The sequence below is a fragment of the Polypterus senegalus genome, chromosome 3, assembly GCF_016835505.1.
Source record: "Polypterus senegalus isolate Bchr_013 chromosome 3, ASM1683550v1, whole genome shotgun sequence".
In the NCBI taxonomy this organism is placed as follows: domain Eukaryota; kingdom Metazoa; phylum Chordata; class Cladistia; order Polypteriformes; family Polypteridae; genus Polypterus; species Polypterus senegalus.
This window is the reverse complement of record NC_053156.1, coordinates 129,142,104-129,163,320: the sequence shown is the minus strand read 5'-3', so window position 1 is coordinate 129,163,320 and position 21,217 is coordinate 129,142,104. Positions and strand designations below refer to the sequence as shown.

Here is a 21,217-nt window from a genome sequence, read left to right as displayed (position 1 = left end):
CCAGGGGGGTATTTTCCGTATGTCGCTTAAATCATCCGAGATCAGATGCCTCATCTTGGATGTGTTAATGCCAGTGAAACTCATCCGGGATAAGTCAGTTTTTCAAACGCAGCCGTGTAGTTGATTAGTCTAGCTGGATATAATCATCCAAGATGAATGCATGCACCTGCGCTGATTGAAAAGCCCATAAACAATGAGCCTAGAAAACATGATCAACAAGTCTTTAATAGGCTGCAACAAAACAACGAAAGAATGGGTGCATTTTTTCATACAAGTGGAGCAGGACCTTTTACTCGAAGGATATGAAGAATTTCAAGATTTAATATGCACAAGGGGTAACACTGCAAAAGCAGCCCAAACCAGAAAAGACGGCTGGCAAAAAGTGGCCGACAAATTAAATGTGAATGCAGTGTTTCATTTCCTATGTGTCAGATTATTATTTAATATGTCATAATTCCAGATCAAATGTGAGCACAAGGAGAACATGGGAACAGGTTAAAGTGAAGTGCAAGAAAAACTGGTAAATATTGGTATATAACTATTTAAAGAATTGTTGACATAAAGAATCATATATAATATAAAAAACATTAATTTTAAGCTAATAAGAAGGCAGACAAGTAAAAAAACAGGTGAAGGTCCACGCGGTCCAGACCTACCAACCCCTGCAGAAGAGTTGACTGTCCAGCAAAATGCCCATCGCCCTGTTTCTGAGGGCATTCCAGGGGGAAACTCCTCCTCAGAACCAGTGGCAGGATGCAGTGGTGACTTCATTTCGGGTAAAGAATGGTCATTGCATTTATTTGTCCTCAATGTGTGCCATAGGTACAGTGCATTTCGGAAACTATTCACAGCGCATCACTTTTTCCAATTTTGTTATGTTACAGCCTTATTCCAATGGATTAAATTCATTTTTTTCCTCAGAATTCTACACACAAAACCCCATAATGACAACGTGAAAAAGGTTTACTTGAGATTTTTGCAAATTTATTAAAAATAAAAAAATTGAGAAAGCATATGTACTTAAGTATTCACAGCCTTTGACATGAAGCTCAAAATTGAGCTCAGGTGCATCCTGTTTCCTCTGATCATCCGTGAGATGTTTCTGCAGCTTAATTGGAGTCCACTTGTGGTAAATTCAGTTGATTGGACTTGATTTGGAAAGGCACACACCTGTCTACATGAGGTCCCACAGTTGACAGTTCATGTCAGAGCACAAACCAAACATGAAGTCAAAGGAATTGTCTGTAGACCTCCGAGACAGGATTGTCTCGAGGCACAAATCTGGGGAAGTTTACAGAAAAATTTATGCTGCTTTGAAGGTCCCATTGAGCACAGTGGCCTCCATCATCCACTTAAGTGGAAGAAGTTCGAAACCACCAGAACTCTTCTTAGAGCTGGCCAGCCATCTAAACTGAGCGAGCGGGGGAGAAGGGCCTTAGTCAGGGAGGTGACAAGAACCCGATGGTCACTCTGTCAGAGGTCCTCTGTGGAGAGAGGAGAACCTTCCAGAAGGACAACCATCTCTGCAGCAATCCACCAGTCAGACTTGTATGGTAGAGTGGCCAGACGGAAGCCACTCCTTAGTAAAAGGCACATGGCAGCCCACCTGGAGTTTGCCAAAAGGCACCTGAAGGACTCTCAGACCATGAGAAACAAAATTCTCTGGTCTGATGAGACAAAGATTGAACTCTTTGGTGTGAATGCCAGACATCACGTTTGGAGGAAACCAGGCACCGCTCATCACCAGGCCAATACCATCCCTACAGTGAAGCATGGTGGTGGCAGCATCATGCTGTGGGGATGTGAATACTTTGTGGATGCACTGTATGTTCCATATAGCCCTAATTTTTTTTTTTTGTTGGGTCAATTGCAGGGAATGTCATATCTCTAGAACTTGTGTCTGACCAACGAGATATTGACGAAGGTCAAATATTTGATGAAGACACTGTGTCTGATTATTCATCAGGAGGTGATGTACATTTTCCAAATAATGTTTGATCAAACTCCACTCTGATCAGTCCCATGTGCCCCAATCACATTTGGAAATCCTGGGTAATGAGAATGTTAGGCTGTTTGTGAGATTCTTTATAGAACTGTGGGTGTTTATGTCTGTATACCTGCAATGGCATGAAACGTTTATTGTCTGCACACGCAGGTGTCCAGGAAACACTATGAAAACCCAAAGGAAATATTTCAGAGCCAAACAGACTTTACGCATTGCATGGCAAACTGCACTTTTAGACAGATTTTCCACATCGCCTACAGTATATAAAAAAGTGCCTTGTGCAAAAAACCTCAAAGCAATGCATACTGTCTCTATGGTTGTGAGAGCCCAACTTCGCCTAGTTTGACTTCGAATATAAGGTGCTAATAAATCTTTGAGGTACAATATTCCTCCTCGGCTAAAGCGGTATCTTTCAAAAAGAATTTCCTCCGGGAGCAATTAAGGATCTTGCCGATCGCATGAAACCCTCTCTATATGAATTTTTTCTTATAATTTGCGCACCAATATCAATTCGTTGCTCATTCATGAACAGTAATGCCATGACTGAATGAATTCCATGCACGGAAACTGATTAAGTGTGTGAGCTAATCCTTGTTTACATAGAACAAACCTGCTCTGAGCAGGTTTGAGGATTTGGATGTGCTGCTATGACAACACATCCAGCAAGAGTTTCGAAAAACCGACAGATCCAGGATCACGCCAAAATGTCAACAATTATATCTGGCTAAACGAGTAATCCATGTACGAAAAATACCCCACAGGACTCATGATGACTAGGTTCACAGCAACTGGCATTGCCTCCTTGAACCCAGACATTAATAGCCATGGCTCAAATCAACTGTGTCTAGAACAAAGTGCAGTGCAGATTCATCTTTAAAAAGACAAAAAACCCAACAAAACAAGTGCTTCTTCTTAGTAGAAGGTAAAATCAGTTAATATATAATCAATGTATAATCATTGGGAATAAAAAAACAATAATAAAACCCTTGGGAATGAAATCAGCTGCTTCTCTTACTGTCCTTTTCAGTCTCAGTGCCTCTTTAATTCTTGTCTGCCACTGTTCACCCATCAGGTCTGCTCAGTGGGAGCAGAGACACCAGAAAGCACGGTCAGCCCTTTAAAGTGGTTTGTGTCTAAGCCTTTTAAGTCGTTGACCACTGGGATGCCCAAACCTGGCTCCATCAACCCACCACCTTCACACTGGCATCTGTAGAATAATCACCTGAAGCTCTTTGGTAACTCCTGCTCCCTGGAGGCTCACTAAGAGCGATCCTACTCCATGAGCACCATACCTCTCACTCACCAAAGGGCCAACTTCTGAGTGCCAGGTCTCACGCCCATTGTACTGGCTTCATCGCCTGATTGTCCTTGCTCACTTCAAGTACAACTTTCATCTTTGATTTTCTTTCTTTCTTTCTCTTTCTTTATTTCTTTCTTTCTTCTTGGTCCTCTTTTTGGGTCTTTGTTTTCCTTTTCAAGTCTCTGTCTCTAACCTACTCAATCTCCTTTTATACTCTGTAGGTGCAGGAGCTTTGATTACGACCCCAGGTAAGCAACCAGTTTCCCTCTGCACTGAACATGCTATGGCCACATGATTTTGCTGCAACGTGAACCTGTATCCACAGAGCCCTGAGCCACAATGTTTTTTATTTAAAACAAACATGAACCCCAAATGTGCTTCACCATAGTATTCCACTAGGTCTGAAAAAAACTGAAATAAGAGCGTTTAGGGCCACCACAGGCCCAAAATAGGCATTTAAAGTTCAGCAACTTGAAAATACCCAAAAAATCCTTCATCAAGTAAAAATCAGCCTTGACCCTATTAACAAAAATTAAGCAAAGTTCTATTATATTTCACTAAAGAAGGAAAAAACAGGCAAGGAAGGGGAAAACAAAGCACAAAATAATCAAAAAGAATTTGCCCAACTAGACAACTCAAAGCAAAAACAACTAGAAAAATCCAAGATACCAACATGAATTATAGTCCACACTCAATGACTCCTTCAAACGTAGACCTCAGCCAGAAAAAAATAGGCTAATGATGGTACTTTAGCTGTGATGTCATGGTGCACCTACCTCATAAAGTTTCAACCACATAATATAAGGAATATAGTAACGAAACATACAATATATAAACAGTGCATACATACAGAATAATTAAAAAATACAATATTAACAAAAATAATAAAATTACATACAAAGACAAGTCAATAAAAAACATAAAATGTAAAATAATGATTGAAAAATAAAATGAAAAAATAATTGAAGAAAACATACCAGAGTCAGTGATTAAACCCTGACTGAAACATACAATAACATTACATTTTTTTAACCTGTCATCAGTTTGGGTGCTTAAGTACTTTAGTAAACAAAATGTAACAAAACTCAAGCAAACAATAACTTGGACATCCCTGGGCTTCACTTGCTGAAAGAGCATGGTTGTGAGTGATATCCTCCAGGAATCTTGTTCATTTCCTCCTGATAGCAACAGTACAAACAGAACTAGTTGTAGATAATCCACACACAGTGGTGCAGAGGTGTAGGTAAAAAGGGCTGGGCTGATAAAAACCCATAAAATCCAGACAGAACTTCAGTGATCACTTATGCAACTCCTAACGGTCTACACTGTAGGAGGGGGAAAGAAAAAGAACTTTTACCAGTTGACCAACTGATTTATATAACAACAAGACTCTTCTAAGCAGCTGATAACTGGCCATGTTAAATATGTTTTTCAGCCTAGAAAAAAGGCACAGTGAAACAGGAACTTTTTCATTTTTTTGTTTATAACATCAACACTGGTTAGTGACCTTGTGAAATAACAGCGTGGATTTTGGGTATCCACCATGAAAAACACTCATTTTCATACCAGATTTAACCTCAATAGTCAGTTTTGTTACACACACAAGAATCAAGAGAAGTGTACATGTGTAAAATAATACTTATTTCACATAAAGTCTCTACTCAAGCATAGTAGTATTGTTCACAAAAATATTAATAAAGAAAGCTGTTTTTTCCTTTCTAGGGGCTGCTTTTATTGGAGGCATCACAAGACCTCTTCAATGACACCAAAAGATAAAGAACATTAAAAGAGAAGTATGTATTTTTTGTTCACAATCAAAATACAGCATTGTTTTCATCTATGATCATTATGGCTACTGATTCTGACTGACCTGCAATGTCAAACCAGAATAATTTCAATATATCAATGGGCCTTCTTCTTCTACAGCCTAAAATGGGCTCCTAAGCATTATTCATATCCACACTTATTTATTATTTCTCATATGTAACCAGAAATGGCATTGTACCACCAATACCAAAGTCACTTCCAGTTTCAGGTGGATCCTATCTCTATAGCATTGTAGGCTAAACCTTAAATTTGAAATATTTTCTTGCATTTCTTTCAAAAATAAAAAATGAAAATAAACTATAGGGAATTAATAAAAAAATAATCATAATCCTGTGTGCTGTATGTTGTAAACCCTGCCTGTAACTAAGATGTTCCATAGGCAGCATTAAGTAGTCAGGCAGAACAGACAGGAGAGATGAAGTGGAGAGGCAAAGAAAGATTCACCAGGGGCAGTGGACCAAGAAGGATAAGACAACATTTTACTGACAATAGATTTGTAAATTAGGAGGATACTTAACATGTGGTCAAAAAAATCTTAAATAAAAGTTCAGTAATGATTACGTTTCTACCTTAGCAAGCATGATGATACAACTCATAAAGATATCTGCTGCAACTTCAGTGGTTAGCTAAAAAAATAAACACCAGCAAATTGCTAACAATTTCCTTAATCCATTTTAAGAACATAATTTATTACAAATAAATAAATAAACAAACAAACATTAACTTAATGCATGTCAACTTTTGTAAGAATGAAGTACTTTTGGATGATAAAAAAATATTATAATGAGGATTTCATTGTAATGGAATTAGAACAATGACTGATGAAGTAGAAAAAAAGTTTTATCTTTTTTAAAAGCGCGTGATTTGTAAATTGATGCCATTTGTTCTTCAGTGAATTATCAATGTTTTGTTCAAATTAAAAACTTTTACACACAATAAAAATATCATGATAAAAAAAATAACATAAAGGTTACATTTGAAAATAAGAATCTTTGGATACATACATTTTCAAACACAAAATTTAAAGACACATTCAAATGTGCAAAAAAAAAAAATGAAAAGATTATGGTGTGCAGTTATTTACAGGGTGAAATTTTGGTGAATTTATGAAACACGTTGGAAACAGATTGAGTAGCATAAACTCAAGGGAAGCTCAGAAGTCAGCTCTTTTGCTGAAGCCCGAGCCAAAAATGAATCCCCCATATGGTCGATGTTCTTAGCGATGTCATACCATGTCTTGTGGAACCTAGAAATAAAATACAGTGTAATGACCTCAGATTTTTGCAAAAGAGTCCAACTGTAGACCTCAGCAGCTCCATGATTTATGAGTTATGCTGAATAACCAATTGGATTGCATGTTTATGTTACTTAGTTTACTTGACGGACATCCTTATTTGAGTCACATAGCACTCCCACAACCCTGATCTTAACCAGGTGTATCACATAACATCACTGACATAAAATGTAAAGTGACAATCTCCTCAACAGAGTGGAGCATTAGAGATGCACAGCTAGACTATCAAGTATGGCCAGAAGAAATACGTGTGTTTTGCCGCTTAAAAAAAAAGACTTAGTTGTAAAGAATTTTTCAGATACAACAGACTTCATTTTATGAGGTCCTTTTCTAGTACTAGTCGTATAGGAGATTGGCTAGGACTAAATATACTGTATATATATAAATATATATATTGTATATATCCATACTAATAAAAGGCAAAGCCCTCACTGACTGACTGACTGACTGACTCACTCACTCACTGATTCATCACTAATTCTCCAACTTCCCGTGTAGGTAGAAGGCTGAAATTTGGCAGGCTCATTCCTTTCAGCTTACTTACAAAAGTTAAGCAGATTTCATTTCTAAATTCTACGTGTAGCGGTCATAACGGTTGACAACGTTCGCCATGTTGAACTTTCTTATTTATGGCCCCATCTTCATGAAATTTGGTAGGTGGCTTCCCTGCGCTAACCAAAACCGATGTACGTACTTATTTCAGTGGTATGATGCCAATGTCGGCCACCATATTGAAGTTTCCAATGTCACTAATTCTCCAACTTCCCGTGTAGGTAGAAGGCTGAAATTTGGCAGGCTCATTTCTTACAGCTTACTTACAAAAGTTAAGCAGGTTTCATTTCGAAATTCTACGCGTAACGGTCATAACGGTCAACAACGTCCGCCATGTTGAACTTCCTTATTCATGGCCCCATCTTCACAAAATTTGGTAGGCGGCTTCCCTGCGCTAACCGAAACCAGTGTACATACTTATTTCGGTGGTGTGACGCCACTGTCAGCCGCCATATTGAACTTTCCAACGTCACTAATTCTCCAATTTCCCGTGTAGGTAGAAGGCTGAAATTTGGCAGGCTCATTCCTTACAGCTTACTTACAAAAGTTAAGCAGGTTTCATTTCTAAATTCCACGCGTAGCGGTCATAACGGTTGACAATGTTCGCCATGTTAAACTTTCATATTTATGGCCTCATCTTCACGAAATTTGGTAGGCGGCTTTCCTGCGCTAACCGAAACCAATGTACGTACTTATTTCAGTGGTGTGACGCCACTCTCAGCCGCCATATTGAAGTTTCCAACGTCACTAATTCTCCAACTTCCCGTGTAGGTAGAAGACTGAAATTTGGTACTTATTTCGGTGGTATGATGCCACTGTCGGCTGCCATATTGAACTTTTCAACGGTCTTTGTTACTTATGGGCCAATCTTCAAGAAATTTGGTACACGGGTTCCCAACGCTAACTGAATCCTACTTATGTACATATATATGCCCATAGCCTGCAGCTCAGTCACCGTGTGAGGCAGTGTTGGGTCCCCCATCCCAACGCCTCCCACGTTGTTGGCTGCCTGCCTATATAAGGCCGTCTGTCGCTCCAGTCTCTACATTCCCTTCCTTGCTTCGCCATGGTATTCACGTCTCCCTGCTGATAACTACAGCCTTTTTATTTAATCCACGGCTTCTCCGCTGTTTTATTGTTCATTTATTACGATTATAGTTATTGTGTAGGTATTTTAGACTTACTTTACATTGTTCAGGTACCCATTTCCTTTATCATTCCAACTGTACCCCCATTAACATGTCTATCGAGATGATCACCATCGATCAAAGAACTGTCACTTACCGAGTGGTTTCCATGGCCGGAGATGGCACCTGCCTTTTCCATTCTCTTTGTTACATATTGCACGGCCATATCAGGCTCACTCCGGAGGAACATTGTGTCTTATGTATTGAATGAGTGGGACAGGTTCAAGGTGTGGACTGATGACGGTACAGGAGATAATTATACTACACAGGAGCACTAGAAGAGTGAAATGCTTAAGCCCTTCACCTATGCATCTGCATGTGAGTTGATGGCTGCCGCTGAATTGTTCGGTTGTCGCTTTCAAGTGTGCCGAAATGGCCAAATAGTTTACACCTTTGGACAACCGCCAATGCCTCTTAAACATCTTAGATTCACAGGTGACGATTTCAGTAGTGGACACTTTGATGTTTAGAAATGTTTAAACTCTCAAAAGTTGGATGTGAAGTTATCAATGCAACTGGTTATATACTTACAACGCTTGACAGATGCCGAATGTCTCTTCAAAACAAGTCTTACAAATACTGTCATAATTGAAACAAACCATGAAACTCAAACCGATTATGACAGTAGCAATCCAAGCTGTGAGATTTGAAACAAGACAACTGTTCACATGGCCAACTGTACGTTGCATGCTCAAGAGTAAGATCAGCGCACAGCTACAGCTTGGTCATATTACAACTAGGGGGCCGAACTGACAACGTGGCATACAAAGAGATCCTTAACAAATAATTATTGGTATATTTTCCCTCAGTTTAAAAAGGTTTAATTTTCTTCTTAATAAAAATTTTAAGGCAGTACTTCGCCGCTGCGAAGCGCGGGTATTTTGCTAGTATATATTGTGGTCGATAGGGGGTGCTCTCGCTCCCTTGAACCCCTGTCCATGACTCCAGATACCAGGTAAAAGTCCAATTGTTGACTTTATTTTGTTGCCACAGTGTACAAAGCACACCCTCCACCACAATACTCATATAATAACAAATACTACAATAATAAACACAATAAACCAATCCTCCAGCTCCCAGACGCGTTGCCACCCTTCCACCCAGCTCAGATCGCCGTCTGGGAGCTCCCACAGTCCTTTTATATTCCCTGACCCGGAAATGTTCTCAATCTCCAGTCCATGTGATCCTCAATCACTTCCGGGTCAGGTAAAAATTCTTTTCTTCACCCAGGAAGCCCGTCGTTCTTCCTATGGCGAACTTCCAGGTCATAGGGCACAAATGAGTCCTCGGTCCTTCCTGTAGCACCCTCTTGCGTGCCCTGAGGTATCCAGCAGGGCTGAGGATAAAAACTACAGCGTCCATGATTCCCTGCTGGTCTTCGGGGCACCTCCATACTGCAGGGAGGGCTCCATCTGGTGGCCTGGGGGTATTGGCCTGGATGACAAGCCGGCCACATCTCACTATATATATATATATATATATATATATATATATATATATATATATATATTAAATTGAGGATTTTGTTAAAACAGAGTCCGTTCTAATGGAATTAGACCTGTATCATGTATATGCTATGAATACTACAATTAATTCCATTATGTAAACAGAAAATCCAAATGAATCTCTTTGGTTTAGTTATTTTGACATAATCTTTAAAATTTTACTTTGTGTAATATTTATATTTTTGTAATCAATATTATTAATAAAATCAAAAGTGAATTAATATTCCAGAACAAGAAACCATTAAAATGTGAAAGACATCCAAAAGATAACACCTCACAAATAATTTTATTGTTTAAATTAGCGCTTACTTAAAAAAAAAAATTTAAACCCATATTTTAATACATTGGATTTAGCAGTTTTGAAAAGCACAAAAACTTTACTCAGGGCACCTTATCTGTAAACTGACCTGGGGTCCAAGTGTTGTGCAGTGCGAGAGATACTGTCCATGTAATCAGGCTTTTCTAAGATGCCACATTATACTGTATTTTGCAAATACAAGAACCAGTTGCTTTTGGACACAATACAGTTCCACTTAGGGCGCAATCTGGCATGCACATCTTCACTGGATTAATCAGTAGGGTCAGTCTTTTCTGCAGAAAGATAGAACATGTAATTTGAGTGTGAAAGAAGATTGTAAATAGTAAGAAATAACTCTTTACTTTTCCATGTATCATTTGCATGAGCTCTACTTACCTCTATTGCACTGCTGGCAGGCTTTTTTAATTGATTGTTGGATAATGAGTATGAAAGAGGAGTGTGAAAATAGCCCTCTAGCAAGATCTCAGTGACTGATAATTATGTGAAGTTAAAGAAGGATAAAGGAGGTGTCACAAGATGCTAGCTGGAAAGGCTTCATTTACTTATACAGACAAGAATATCTGGTGATTTGTTAAATATCAAAGTCTAATAATCAAGGAGTTAAATTCCATTTTTATTTGTGGAAAATCTTAGATATTCATTCTTTTTATTTATTGTTTCAGGTTCATACAGTATCTCTATATTATCTAAATTAATGACCACTATTAAAGGTCCACAGACTATCAAGCATGACATGCATTGTGCTTCCTGTTGTAAAACCATAACAATACTAAATGATGAGCTTTTATTGCATAGAATACCAAATATAACAGTAATCAGAGTAACCTAAAATTGAACCAAATTAAGCAAGATGCTTGACATAGAATACTTAATTTAGCAGAGTACTGAATTTTATATTATGTATGTGTTCATGAATTATTTGAGATTGTGAATTCAGCATGATACAGCTCTTAACTGAATTCATTATGAGACTGAATCCTGTAGTATATACTGTACTGTAGATGTTAACATTTTGATGTTCTGAATGTCATTCAATTGATCAATGTAATAAAAGCCATTAGATGCTAGATCTTTCAGTGCAATTCATTAAATGTCCTAATGAAGTAGGTGGGTTAAATCCTGAAGCTGTAGTGGGCATACCAGAAAGCAATTCATCTCACATGTATGAGCAAGACAGAGTGAGAAAGAGAGAGACAGACAGACTGTGGAGGCTTGGCAAAAGGCCAGCCTACTTCTTGGCTAATTGGAAAAAGCATATGGTTCCTAGCTAGGAAAGCTGGAACTCCATTGCTGTTTAAGGACGAAGACTGGAAGAAAGCCAGTTATTACCCTCCAGCTCATTAGATGACAGCAGACAGCCCTGGATGGGAGGAGTGGGCTTGTTTTACCCTTTGAAGCGAGTAGCCCTGAAGTTGCCTGACAATCCCTGCATTTTGAGGGGCACTGGGATCTGCTGGGTGAGAAATAGCCTAATGGCCCTGTAGGAAAAGTGTGCTACTTTTGACTTTGAAAGTAATTCAGGCTTTGGCTGTAAGTGACACCAAAATAGGGGATAAAATGCCATTGAGCCAGTGAGTCTCTGAACTCACTCTAGAGTGGAAATGTGGGGTTAATGCACACTGACAGGTGGAAAGAGGACGGAACAGAGAAGACTTTGGCGTGGTGTTTAAGAGGCAGACAACTGGACTCTGCCTTTTAGAGAGTGACAGATCTTGTTGAGAATGGTCAGATGAGTCTATACCAAGGGTTATTATAGTTTTGCCTTTTTATATTAGTTTTTATTTCTAAAGTTTTTCTGACCTTACTTGGAAATTCAGTTTAGTTTTAGTATTCCTTCATCGTGTATTTTTAGTTTTAATTTAGTTTTTATTCTATTTTATTTTTATATATGTTAGTTTCAGTTTTTTAAGTAATTATGGCATGGTTAACTCTTTTAGGGCGGATGTCGACTAAAGTGGACATCCAGGGATAGAGGGCGATAATCGCGTGGGATAAATACACAGACATTGATCCGTTGAGAGCCGATCTGGCTACTGGACTTCACAAGACGGCATGGCTTGCTGTTGGACACAACAGATCACCAGCTGCTGTACTTCAGGCTGCTCTCTCCTGATGCTGCTTTTCAGCTACTGTCAGACGAGACAAACAGGTAGGCAGAGAAATTTTTTGAATCGCGAGCTGCGTTTGCATCGCATTCTCATTTTTCAAAGTGTAAACCCACAACAAAAGACGAGATGAAGCGTGCTGTGGTATTACAAATAGAGATGGGACAGAACTGGTGATATAACTTCAGGGAGCATTGGTCCAAACGTGCTTTATCCCCTGGTGGCTTTGGACAGGTTATGCAGCATGGTGATAGGTACGTGCTGCTGCAAAGTTTTATTCACTTCTGTAATAAACAGAAGCAAATCCCATGGGGTGAGCCAGGCTATAATGCCATGCATAAAGTTCATAAAGTTTCAGAAGATGAAAAGAGGTGACAATATGGTTTTCATGTGGGCAGAAAACTTGGTGGCAGTGGAATGGCACGATGGCAAAAGGGTGACTTGTCTCTCTACAGTACACACTAACCATATATGTGAGAAAGTGCAGAAACAGACAATTGAAAAGTAGGCACCAAAGCAACACGTATTGTAAATAGTGCAATGTGGCAACGACTGAAATTGGCTGCTTTGAGCTAGATCAGAGTTTGCAGGACTTTGCTGTGTAAAATGTATGTGAGATGTATGTAAAATCATAGAGTATTCAGGCTCATACAACATACAAGACAGCAATATTTGTCAAAAGTAAATATTTTTTGTTCATTTGATATGTTAAACAATTGCTTTGTGTTCTTTTTTAAAAAATGTTAGTTTTTGGAAAAATATTCAGTCCTGGGAGATAAGAAAAAAAAAATGCCCTAAAAGAGTTAAAGAGCTACTATGAAGTTTAGTTTTTGTGTCACAATGAGACAGAACTGCACATTTAATGGGTTTGGATAAAATATGTATTTAATATAAATGGAAGCTTACTACACTACACAACACACTTTACTATTTGGGTTTGTTTTTTTTTTTGGTAAAAAACAAGCATAACCAAAACCAGGTAAAGAATATGAACAATTTTACACAATTTTTAAAATATTTTCTGTCATTTGTGCTGAACAAATCTGCACTGCCTTTTGGCACTTTTTTCCTTTTCCTTTTATTGAACAGAATGGGCCAATTTGTAATGAAATTTAGAAGAATTTTAAGGTGTGAGGATTTTTTACTCTAAATTAATATACCACACAACATATCCCACTCCAAGACAATGTGCTTATAATGAATACTGGACTTTGTTATTTTCTACCAGCCATATTGATCTCTGATTCCATCTCAATTTATAGACAAAATTTTGCCACCTGCAGGCATGAAAAGATATAAAACATTAGAAAACACAGTAGTGTGAAGGTTAAGGGCAGTGACACTTGAATAGTCCATAATAAGAACAGTAAACCCAGAATGAGCAAAGCAAGAGCAGGTAATAGGAGTATGGAAAGGCACAAAATGATAGAGACAGCATCTGAGATTAAGAACAATATATACATTATCTAAACATGTTTATCAGGGCAGGATCACTGGAAACCTAGAGCCTACCCAGCAGGTTTGAATGCAAGGCAGGAAAAATCCCTGGTATGCAATATGTATGATATGGCTAATGTTAAGAACAAAAAGAATATGATATTTCAACTATCTATTTTGAGAGAGAGAGAGAGAGAGAGAGAGAGAGAGAGAGAGAGAGAGAGAGAGAGAAACATTGAAACAAATGGGGATTTAATTCCTAAAGCATCCCTGCTGGATTTGAGCCAGACTGTGAGGCAATGCACTTTTGAACTTTTCTCTGTTTTCCTGTAAAGGGTAAACATTTTATCAATTCAAGAGGAGTTACTGACTTGCATGTATTGTGATGGGAACATTGACCTTTCAGCTACAAATAAAACTGACCATATTCAATTAAAAATCAATCCAGTCTGCCAACTGTTTACAAGATCCGCTAATTGCCCTGTGGATCCCATCCCAGAATCACTGAGTTCAAGGCTAGGAACTAACCCAGAAGCAAATGGATGGGAATATTCTAATATTTTCGAACCTGGGGTCGACAGGCATTTTGGAATTTTAGACCAGACTGGCCCAACATAATTGGGCAAACACTAACTGATTGGTAGTCGAAATGACCAGTCCATCTCTGTCGTGGAATCACACTATAAAACAATGTAATGTTATGAATGATGGAAGCTGAAATTTTAATTTTTTAGACTGGTTAAATGGCTTTAAAATTCCTGCAGTTGTAGTGTAGCTGAACAGATTTTTTTGAAAGGGAAACCATCTCCTGGTTAACTGAAGGTCAGACTACAAATGCTGCAAAGGCTGTGAAAACAAAAACAGAAAGGAAAACATTAAATGTACTGGGTTTAGACAGTGGATACTAGATATAGACAGCTGACAGACATCAGGGCAAAGTAGTGCACTGGCTGGGTCCCCTGTTTTAATAGTAAAACAGAAACATACTGTACATAGGCATCAGAAACGTTGTAGGTCCCTATTCTCCTGGGGCCCTCGGCCAGTGCCCATTGTACCTGTATGTTAAAATGACCCTGTGCCACTTGTACAATGTGTGTAAAAAGTCCAGTATTTTGTCGATTTGTGCTGTCTTGTCGAAATAAGCTACACATACAAATATTTACACGTTTAAAAGTGAAAACGTTGGAATGAACATAACATTTTTATGGTATTACTCACCATCAGCCAAATTTTTTTTCTAAGCTTGCACATATCAGTCGTGTTCGGCTTACAATCACAACAATGTTGGACAAGAAAAAACATTAAAATGGGAAAGGCATTGGATAGGTTTGCTTCTAACGGCTTAGATGACAAATAATAATTTTAGTAGGGTCTGAATATTTTTTTTTTCTTATTTAATAAACTTGACTAGAAAAATGTATACTGTGCATGCGCAGAAGCATATTTCGATAGGTTGCGTGGTTCAACAGAACACCGGCAATCAGAAGAAAGTAGTTCTGCAGCAACATTTTCTGAATTTATCACCCTGCACGGGATTGACAATTCATTGTACTGCTACGATACCTGTTAACAGTTGTGTCCGCGTGCACAGATTTCCCATGTTTACAGACCTGAGCATCCCAAACGAATAGAAACCCTCGCAAAGCGGATCTTGCTGCCATGTCGCACTTTCATACGCTTCCCCTGCGAAACAGCCGTTCAGAGACAATGGCCCCTTGTGGTTGATAGCGAGTACAATTAGGACTGATGTATAATAACCGTACGCCGCCAGACGTGAGCAGCTGTGCGCACTCTGGAAGGCGGGACTAGAGGATACGCGAGGGAACTCCAGGAGTGTTTACAAAGTAACTTTTACTTACGAGCTCAGCTCTCCATCCAAAGCAGTAATGCCGAACTGCGAGAGTGAGTTAAAGGGTCGTAGAAGCGGCGCTCAATTTGGACGGGAACGTGTGCGGCTGTGGATGAGGAGTCGCTGACGTGAACAGAAATTACCTAAAACAAGCCAAGCGAACTCGCCAAAGCAAAGATTCGCAGAAATGAGTAGAGATAAGTGGAGGAAGAGCCTCACCGTGAGGCTCTGCGTGTCCCTTTGTACGGTGCTCCTTGGCGTGCAGGTCTTCATGGAGTTCGGCCGGTCCCGGTTCCACTTTCTCAGCCGGCAACGCCACCACGAAGCCCCACTGGCTCAGGGGAGGGCCGGTTTTGCACCGCTTAATGCGCACACTAGGAGACAAGAGACGGGCGCAAAAAGTGACAAGAAGGAGCCCACTGTGCCAGCTGAGGAGGGCAAGGTGGGCGTCGAGCAGCAGAGGAAGGTAAGCGTCGCAGCAGCTAACACGGATTTTTTGTGTTTTAAGCGGGACAAACGGCTCTACTGAGCTATGACCCTCTCGTTTATTATTCTTTCTTTAAGTAAATTCTCTTTGTAAGCCCTGAGGTGGATTACAATAATTTTCTTTAATTGTTCTAAATGATTTGCATATTTTCCTTACTGTGTTCAGAATGTATTTTCTCTTTATTCTTTTCGTGCGGTATTGTTAGAACAGTTACTCGTTTCCTGAGTAAGCCGCTATGTCAAATGCAGCTGGATTGAAAATCAACCTTTTAAAAATCCCTTTGGAAAGGTATCACTCCAGCAGGACGTTATTTTAATAGTTTCAATAATTTTAATCGGGTAAGAAAATTACGTTTTTTAAAATTTGATGCTCTGTAGAATTGTTAGCGGCTTGTGCCATTGTGAATTAAGTATTGTCTGTCAACTTGTGTTCCAGTTTAAATAGGATTAATTGTACAAAAGCAATTGGCAGTTATGAAGCAAATTTTAGGACATTGACGTGAAGACCTAACAAGATATACATTTATTTTCCCTAATTGTTTTTTCTTTACCGTGAGAATCGAAACAGGACAATGCGTATTTTATACAGCTGCTGCTATTTCAAGTTCCATTCCAGTAGTGTACCAAACTTGCAGAATCATGAAATGAATAAAATTAAACCTGTCGTCGATATAGGAATGCGTAATACTGAGACGCTAGGTGGAGCTTGGAAACGACATGACATTAGGGGGAGAGAAGAAAGCACTATGAAAACCGAGGAATCAATTAAAACAAGAGCAAATGTATTACCACAACACCAGGTAAAGGCTATCGCACTCCCACAAAGCCTAGCTGAGCAGATTTTAAAGTTAATGTAAAGAACATTTCTGGAAGGCAAGGATGAGCAACTAAGTCTCGATTTAGTTGTAACTTTTTTTGGTTGATTGATTTTTAAAATGTATTTTCATTAGTATTTATTTAAATATGTTTGTTCTACTTCTTCCCCCATTGTGTCTGTAGATCTATATTCAACACGTTTTTTTTGTAAATATGCTGAATTCTCAAACAGGCAGTTATTAACTACTTTGTTTCTAGGACTGCCGAAGCACCACAACTTTAGATCTAGTCACTATTTAGTTTACGTGTTCTCCCCTTATTTGTGTAGTTTTTTGTATATATACTGTAGTTCTTTTGTATGTAAAAACTGTGTATGTTTGTTTAACTGGTGGCCCAGTATGAGTAAGGCTGGGGTATCTGCAATTACAGCCTGTGATAGACTGACCTCATGCTGGTTCTTGCCTTGTTTCTTTGGATAGGTTTTGTAACACTGCTCAGTTCAGAGTCGCATGCTTTGATTTTAGAAAGTTCATCCCATTAAATGTCCATTTCCTGCCACTTTAAATGGTTTCACATGGAAATTACTTTCTACATGTACATAGTTTACATCATCTTCTGTTTCTTTTGCTTGTTGACTCTTTATTGGAACTTCACAACTGAAATAAAGTGTTATCACTGTTCTTAGTGTTTTCTGTACTCTCTGCTGCTGAAGATTAATTAAGCTTTCCATCCATCCATCCATATTTCATGTAACCAAGCATTATTTCTATAACAGCCCAACTACTGTACTTATCATGTGTACTGTATATAAATATAATGTGAATATACATGTGTGAGTAAAATATAAATATTCAATATATCAAAAACAGCGAGTGCTTAAATAATGCAATTTAAACGACTAATCACAGTAATTGACTGATTATTCTTTACTGCCTGCTACACCAGTATTTAATGTTTGTGCTTGCAAAATCTTTTTCATTTGACAGCAGTAGAAATCCAACAATTCTGTCTCTATAGAGGTACAGTATACTTTGTGTTCTCAAACATATCATTCAGTCACACTTTTTTTCATAGCAGCTAGTTGATTGACAGCAGCCTGTCTGTAATTTAACAGATTATCTAAGTCACCATTGGCCTTTTTCATTAATGGTCTGTTGTCACCCACAGGGCAACCAGTGGCTGAATATGTTCTGGATGGTGACCTTTTGTGACATTGGAAACTGTTGTTCAAAATTGATTAATTCCTAAGCTTCTGGTAAATACTTCCCAAAAACACTCAAAGCCATTAGTCTTGCCTATTCTTCCCCCATACACAGACACTCACTGCCTATATACTTTAAATAGCATTGTATGTTCAATGTCTCCAGTTTAGATGACTTTACTAGTTATGTGGTAAGCAGAGTTTTACCTGACAAAGTGGACTCAACACATGTCTATGAGCTATTCAATCACATGAAATAATCAGCACAGCTAACCTAAAAATTCAGTTCATCTTTCATAAAACAGTTTAACTACAATGGATTCTCTGCTTACATGTTTTCTTTACTAGTAAATGTTAACACAGAGTACTTTTATGTACTTTATAGTTTTACTACTATAGTGTGTGTATTTATATGGTATTTTGGATTTTGAGCAAGCTACTCCGTTGCAGTTGGTGTGAACTCTAAGATTTTATTAAATATTAATTTTCATCTTTCCTTTTACTGTATACTCTAATATCAATTATTAGAATCTTGGTGCTTGGGTGGATAAGAGCCTGTCTGGCAGTATTTAATATATGTTAGGAACTAATCACACACAGTGGGCCAATTGAGAGTCACTAGTTATCTTGATATAGATGTGTGCAAGCATCAAACTAGATTGTGACTTTAAAGCCATTTCGGAGAGGTTTGAGGCAGCAGAGCTACCCACTTTTTCACTTCGTCACCCAATATAAAGCTTTTAATCATTAAAATGTTTTAGCACAGGCATTTATTTAAATCATTTATTGGCAGTAACAAGTTCCTGTCAAAAAGTCATGCTTGTGCTGTTCAGGTAAACAGTGAAAATGAGATATTTTAAAAGGAAAGCAATTTAGATTCTCCCTTTTGTGCTGAAGACATATTGTCTGTTAGATAAGTTTGAGTAAGTGTTTTAGCAGTGCGACATGTGAGCTGTGAAGATTATTTGTTTCAACTAGAGACTTAACAGGATGGCTGACACATACAGCCTGTTTTAACAGCAGAATTCCTATACCAGCTCAACAGCATCATGCTAATGTTTGCATTCTAGAGGGATGCTCACAGACAGCAAGCTGAAATGTTTGTCTTGTTTAGTATTTTTCTTAAACAAAGTCACTAACACAGGCATGGTAAGATAAAATCAATTTGTCTCCTGTTTCCTATCTTAAAAAACTATGTCATTGACTGTTCAGATGTTAAATAGATCATAGACAAGGTAAAATATTACCTTTTGTGAAACATTGTTTTTGGAAATTGTTTACATTTATGTTATTGTAACAATGCGTATTTACACAAGTTAATGAATTAAAATAATGGAAAAAAATGTATAATTTGCAGTTTAAAATTGTAATTTACTATTTCTCCTTTGCAGGAAAAATTGGTGCCTTTAAAGAAAAACGTATTGATAGGACATTTTGGATAGCAATTTATCAATGTAAGCTATTTTGATGATGACATCTTTCAAATTCGGGAAAAGATTAAGGAAAGTTTTTTGTTGACTTTTTTTTTGGGGGGGGAACATGTTCAATATGAATAGCAAGAGTTTTGTACATTGTACACTGTTTCACTGCTGTGTAAAAACACAGAAACGGCTGATATGTTGAAATTTAAGTACTCTTTCCATATGCTTGGATCAAAAACTTTTATATTACAAAAGTATTAAAGGAATATTCCACCCAAAGATGACATTTTTTATTCTTTTTATTACCCCATGTTGTTTGTAGTTATGGCAGAGAAAATCGTTAATCTCATGTTTTTATAGAGAATGAAACTCTTGCTGAACAACAGCAAATAATACTAAAATATCCATGAAACACAAACCACTTGTGTTTTATTATAATGGTCTGTCACCTGGCAGCACCTCCTTCAAAGGTTTTTCATGATATTGTAAATATATACCTTTTGTGTATTACAGTATATCTATTTTTTGCTCAATTTCCATAACTTAAAGCCAGAAACAATTTTTTTAAATTTTTTTTATTTTCTTTACATTTTTGGTTCAGCTTTCCTTATAGACATTGCACAGAGTAAATTTTATAGCTATAGCCATGTCACATTACTTAACTTATCCAATGATTTTCAGTTGCAGGCTTTATTTACATAATCTTAGTGAGATAAAGGCAGTCAACTTGTGGTACACTCCACTGATCACTGGTTGTGTAGTCTGACATACCCAGCAACTCAACAAAAAGGATTGATTTTGTCTTAAGTCAGGGGTGGGATGTGTTTGTGCGAGAGCTAACAATCAATGAGCACTCACCTGGAAGTACAATACATGTAAATTCAGATACAAGGAATAAGAGACTCGTCTGTCTGATGATGTGTGTTTTGAGTGCCATGACATAGTGGAAAAGAAGAAAAATGGGTCAGAGATTGTACTTGAATTTTCCATACTTGTAAAGCCTTTGCATGGCTCCATTAAACAATTCCTTATTGGAAAACTCGTGAAACTTTGCTGTAGTCCTGTAATCTGACATAATTAAGCAACAATATCAGTAATGCTGTCAAAAAGTTTGACATCACCTCTGATTAGAAGTTATGGAATGTGACATCAGCTTGTCATCTGGTTTTTCCATCAGCATCAGCACAACACCACAGTTCACACTTTGCACTCTTACTAATGATGTTTCCTCAGTCCTGCCTACTGTTGAACTTCCTCTTCTAGAATTCTCTAGTACTCCCTAGTCTTTATCCAATCCAGTTTTATGTAATACTTCAGTATTTAAGCTCTTAATTTTATTATAACATTTTTTTGTTATATCCATTGAATGCCAATTTATGTCTTGCTCATTAAAAGGCCACCTTCCAAGTATTCATTACCATCTACCATTTAAACATTACTGCATTATTTATAATAGGTTATGTTTCATAGTCCCTTTACCATGCTTTACCACACTCGCTCATACTTTTTGAGTCACTCAAAGCCTCATTAATGTACATAGATCAAAGATTGGTCTTTTATTTTATTCCATCATTTGACAGTGTGCACGCTTTGCTATCCTTCTCTTGTGTATTTATGTTTTGCCATTCTCCATGTGCTCTTATATTTAAGGTTCACTTACAAAAGCGCGATAGACATATGCTCCCCGTCAAAACCGTGTCGGACAAATGAGCGCCGATAAACCCGCTAACTGGTTTTCGACAAATGCGCACTGACAAAATCGCTACGACAAAATCGCGAGAGAGGCCAAGAGAGTGGGACGCTCTTGATGCAATTCTTCCTACATATGCAGGGCGTGATCTTAAGGACTATCTGCGTGCCGTGCTGATGGCATGCCACGTCTCATAATTTGACTTCTAAAATAAACATTATTA

The 21,217-nt window shown here is 38.0% G+C and overlaps 1 protein-coding gene and 1 long non-coding RNA gene across 2 annotated transcripts in view; one reads left to right on the top strand and one right to left on the bottom strand.

The window, feature by feature from the left end:
* Positions 1–4,427: 4,427 nt before the first annotated feature.
* On the bottom strand, positions 4,428–15,688 carry LOC120525542. Its single transcript, XR_005632970.1, has 3 exons — positions 15,600–15,688; positions 10,078–10,261; positions 4,428–4,630 (listed from the first exon to the last, which is right to left on the bottom strand). It is a non-coding gene; the product is annotated as an uncharacterized LOC120525542 (long non-coding RNA).
* Positions 15,094–21,217, top strand: part of mettl24 (methyltransferase like 24) — a 330,987-nt gene continuing 324,863 nt past the window's right edge. Inside the window, exon 1 of the mRNA XM_039747924.1 lies at positions 15,094–15,846. Coding sequence (XP_039603858.1) covers positions 15,568–15,846 — 279 coding nt within the window. The 5' untranslated portion in view covers positions 15,094–15,567. The remainder of the gene's footprint in view (positions 15,847–21,217) is intronic.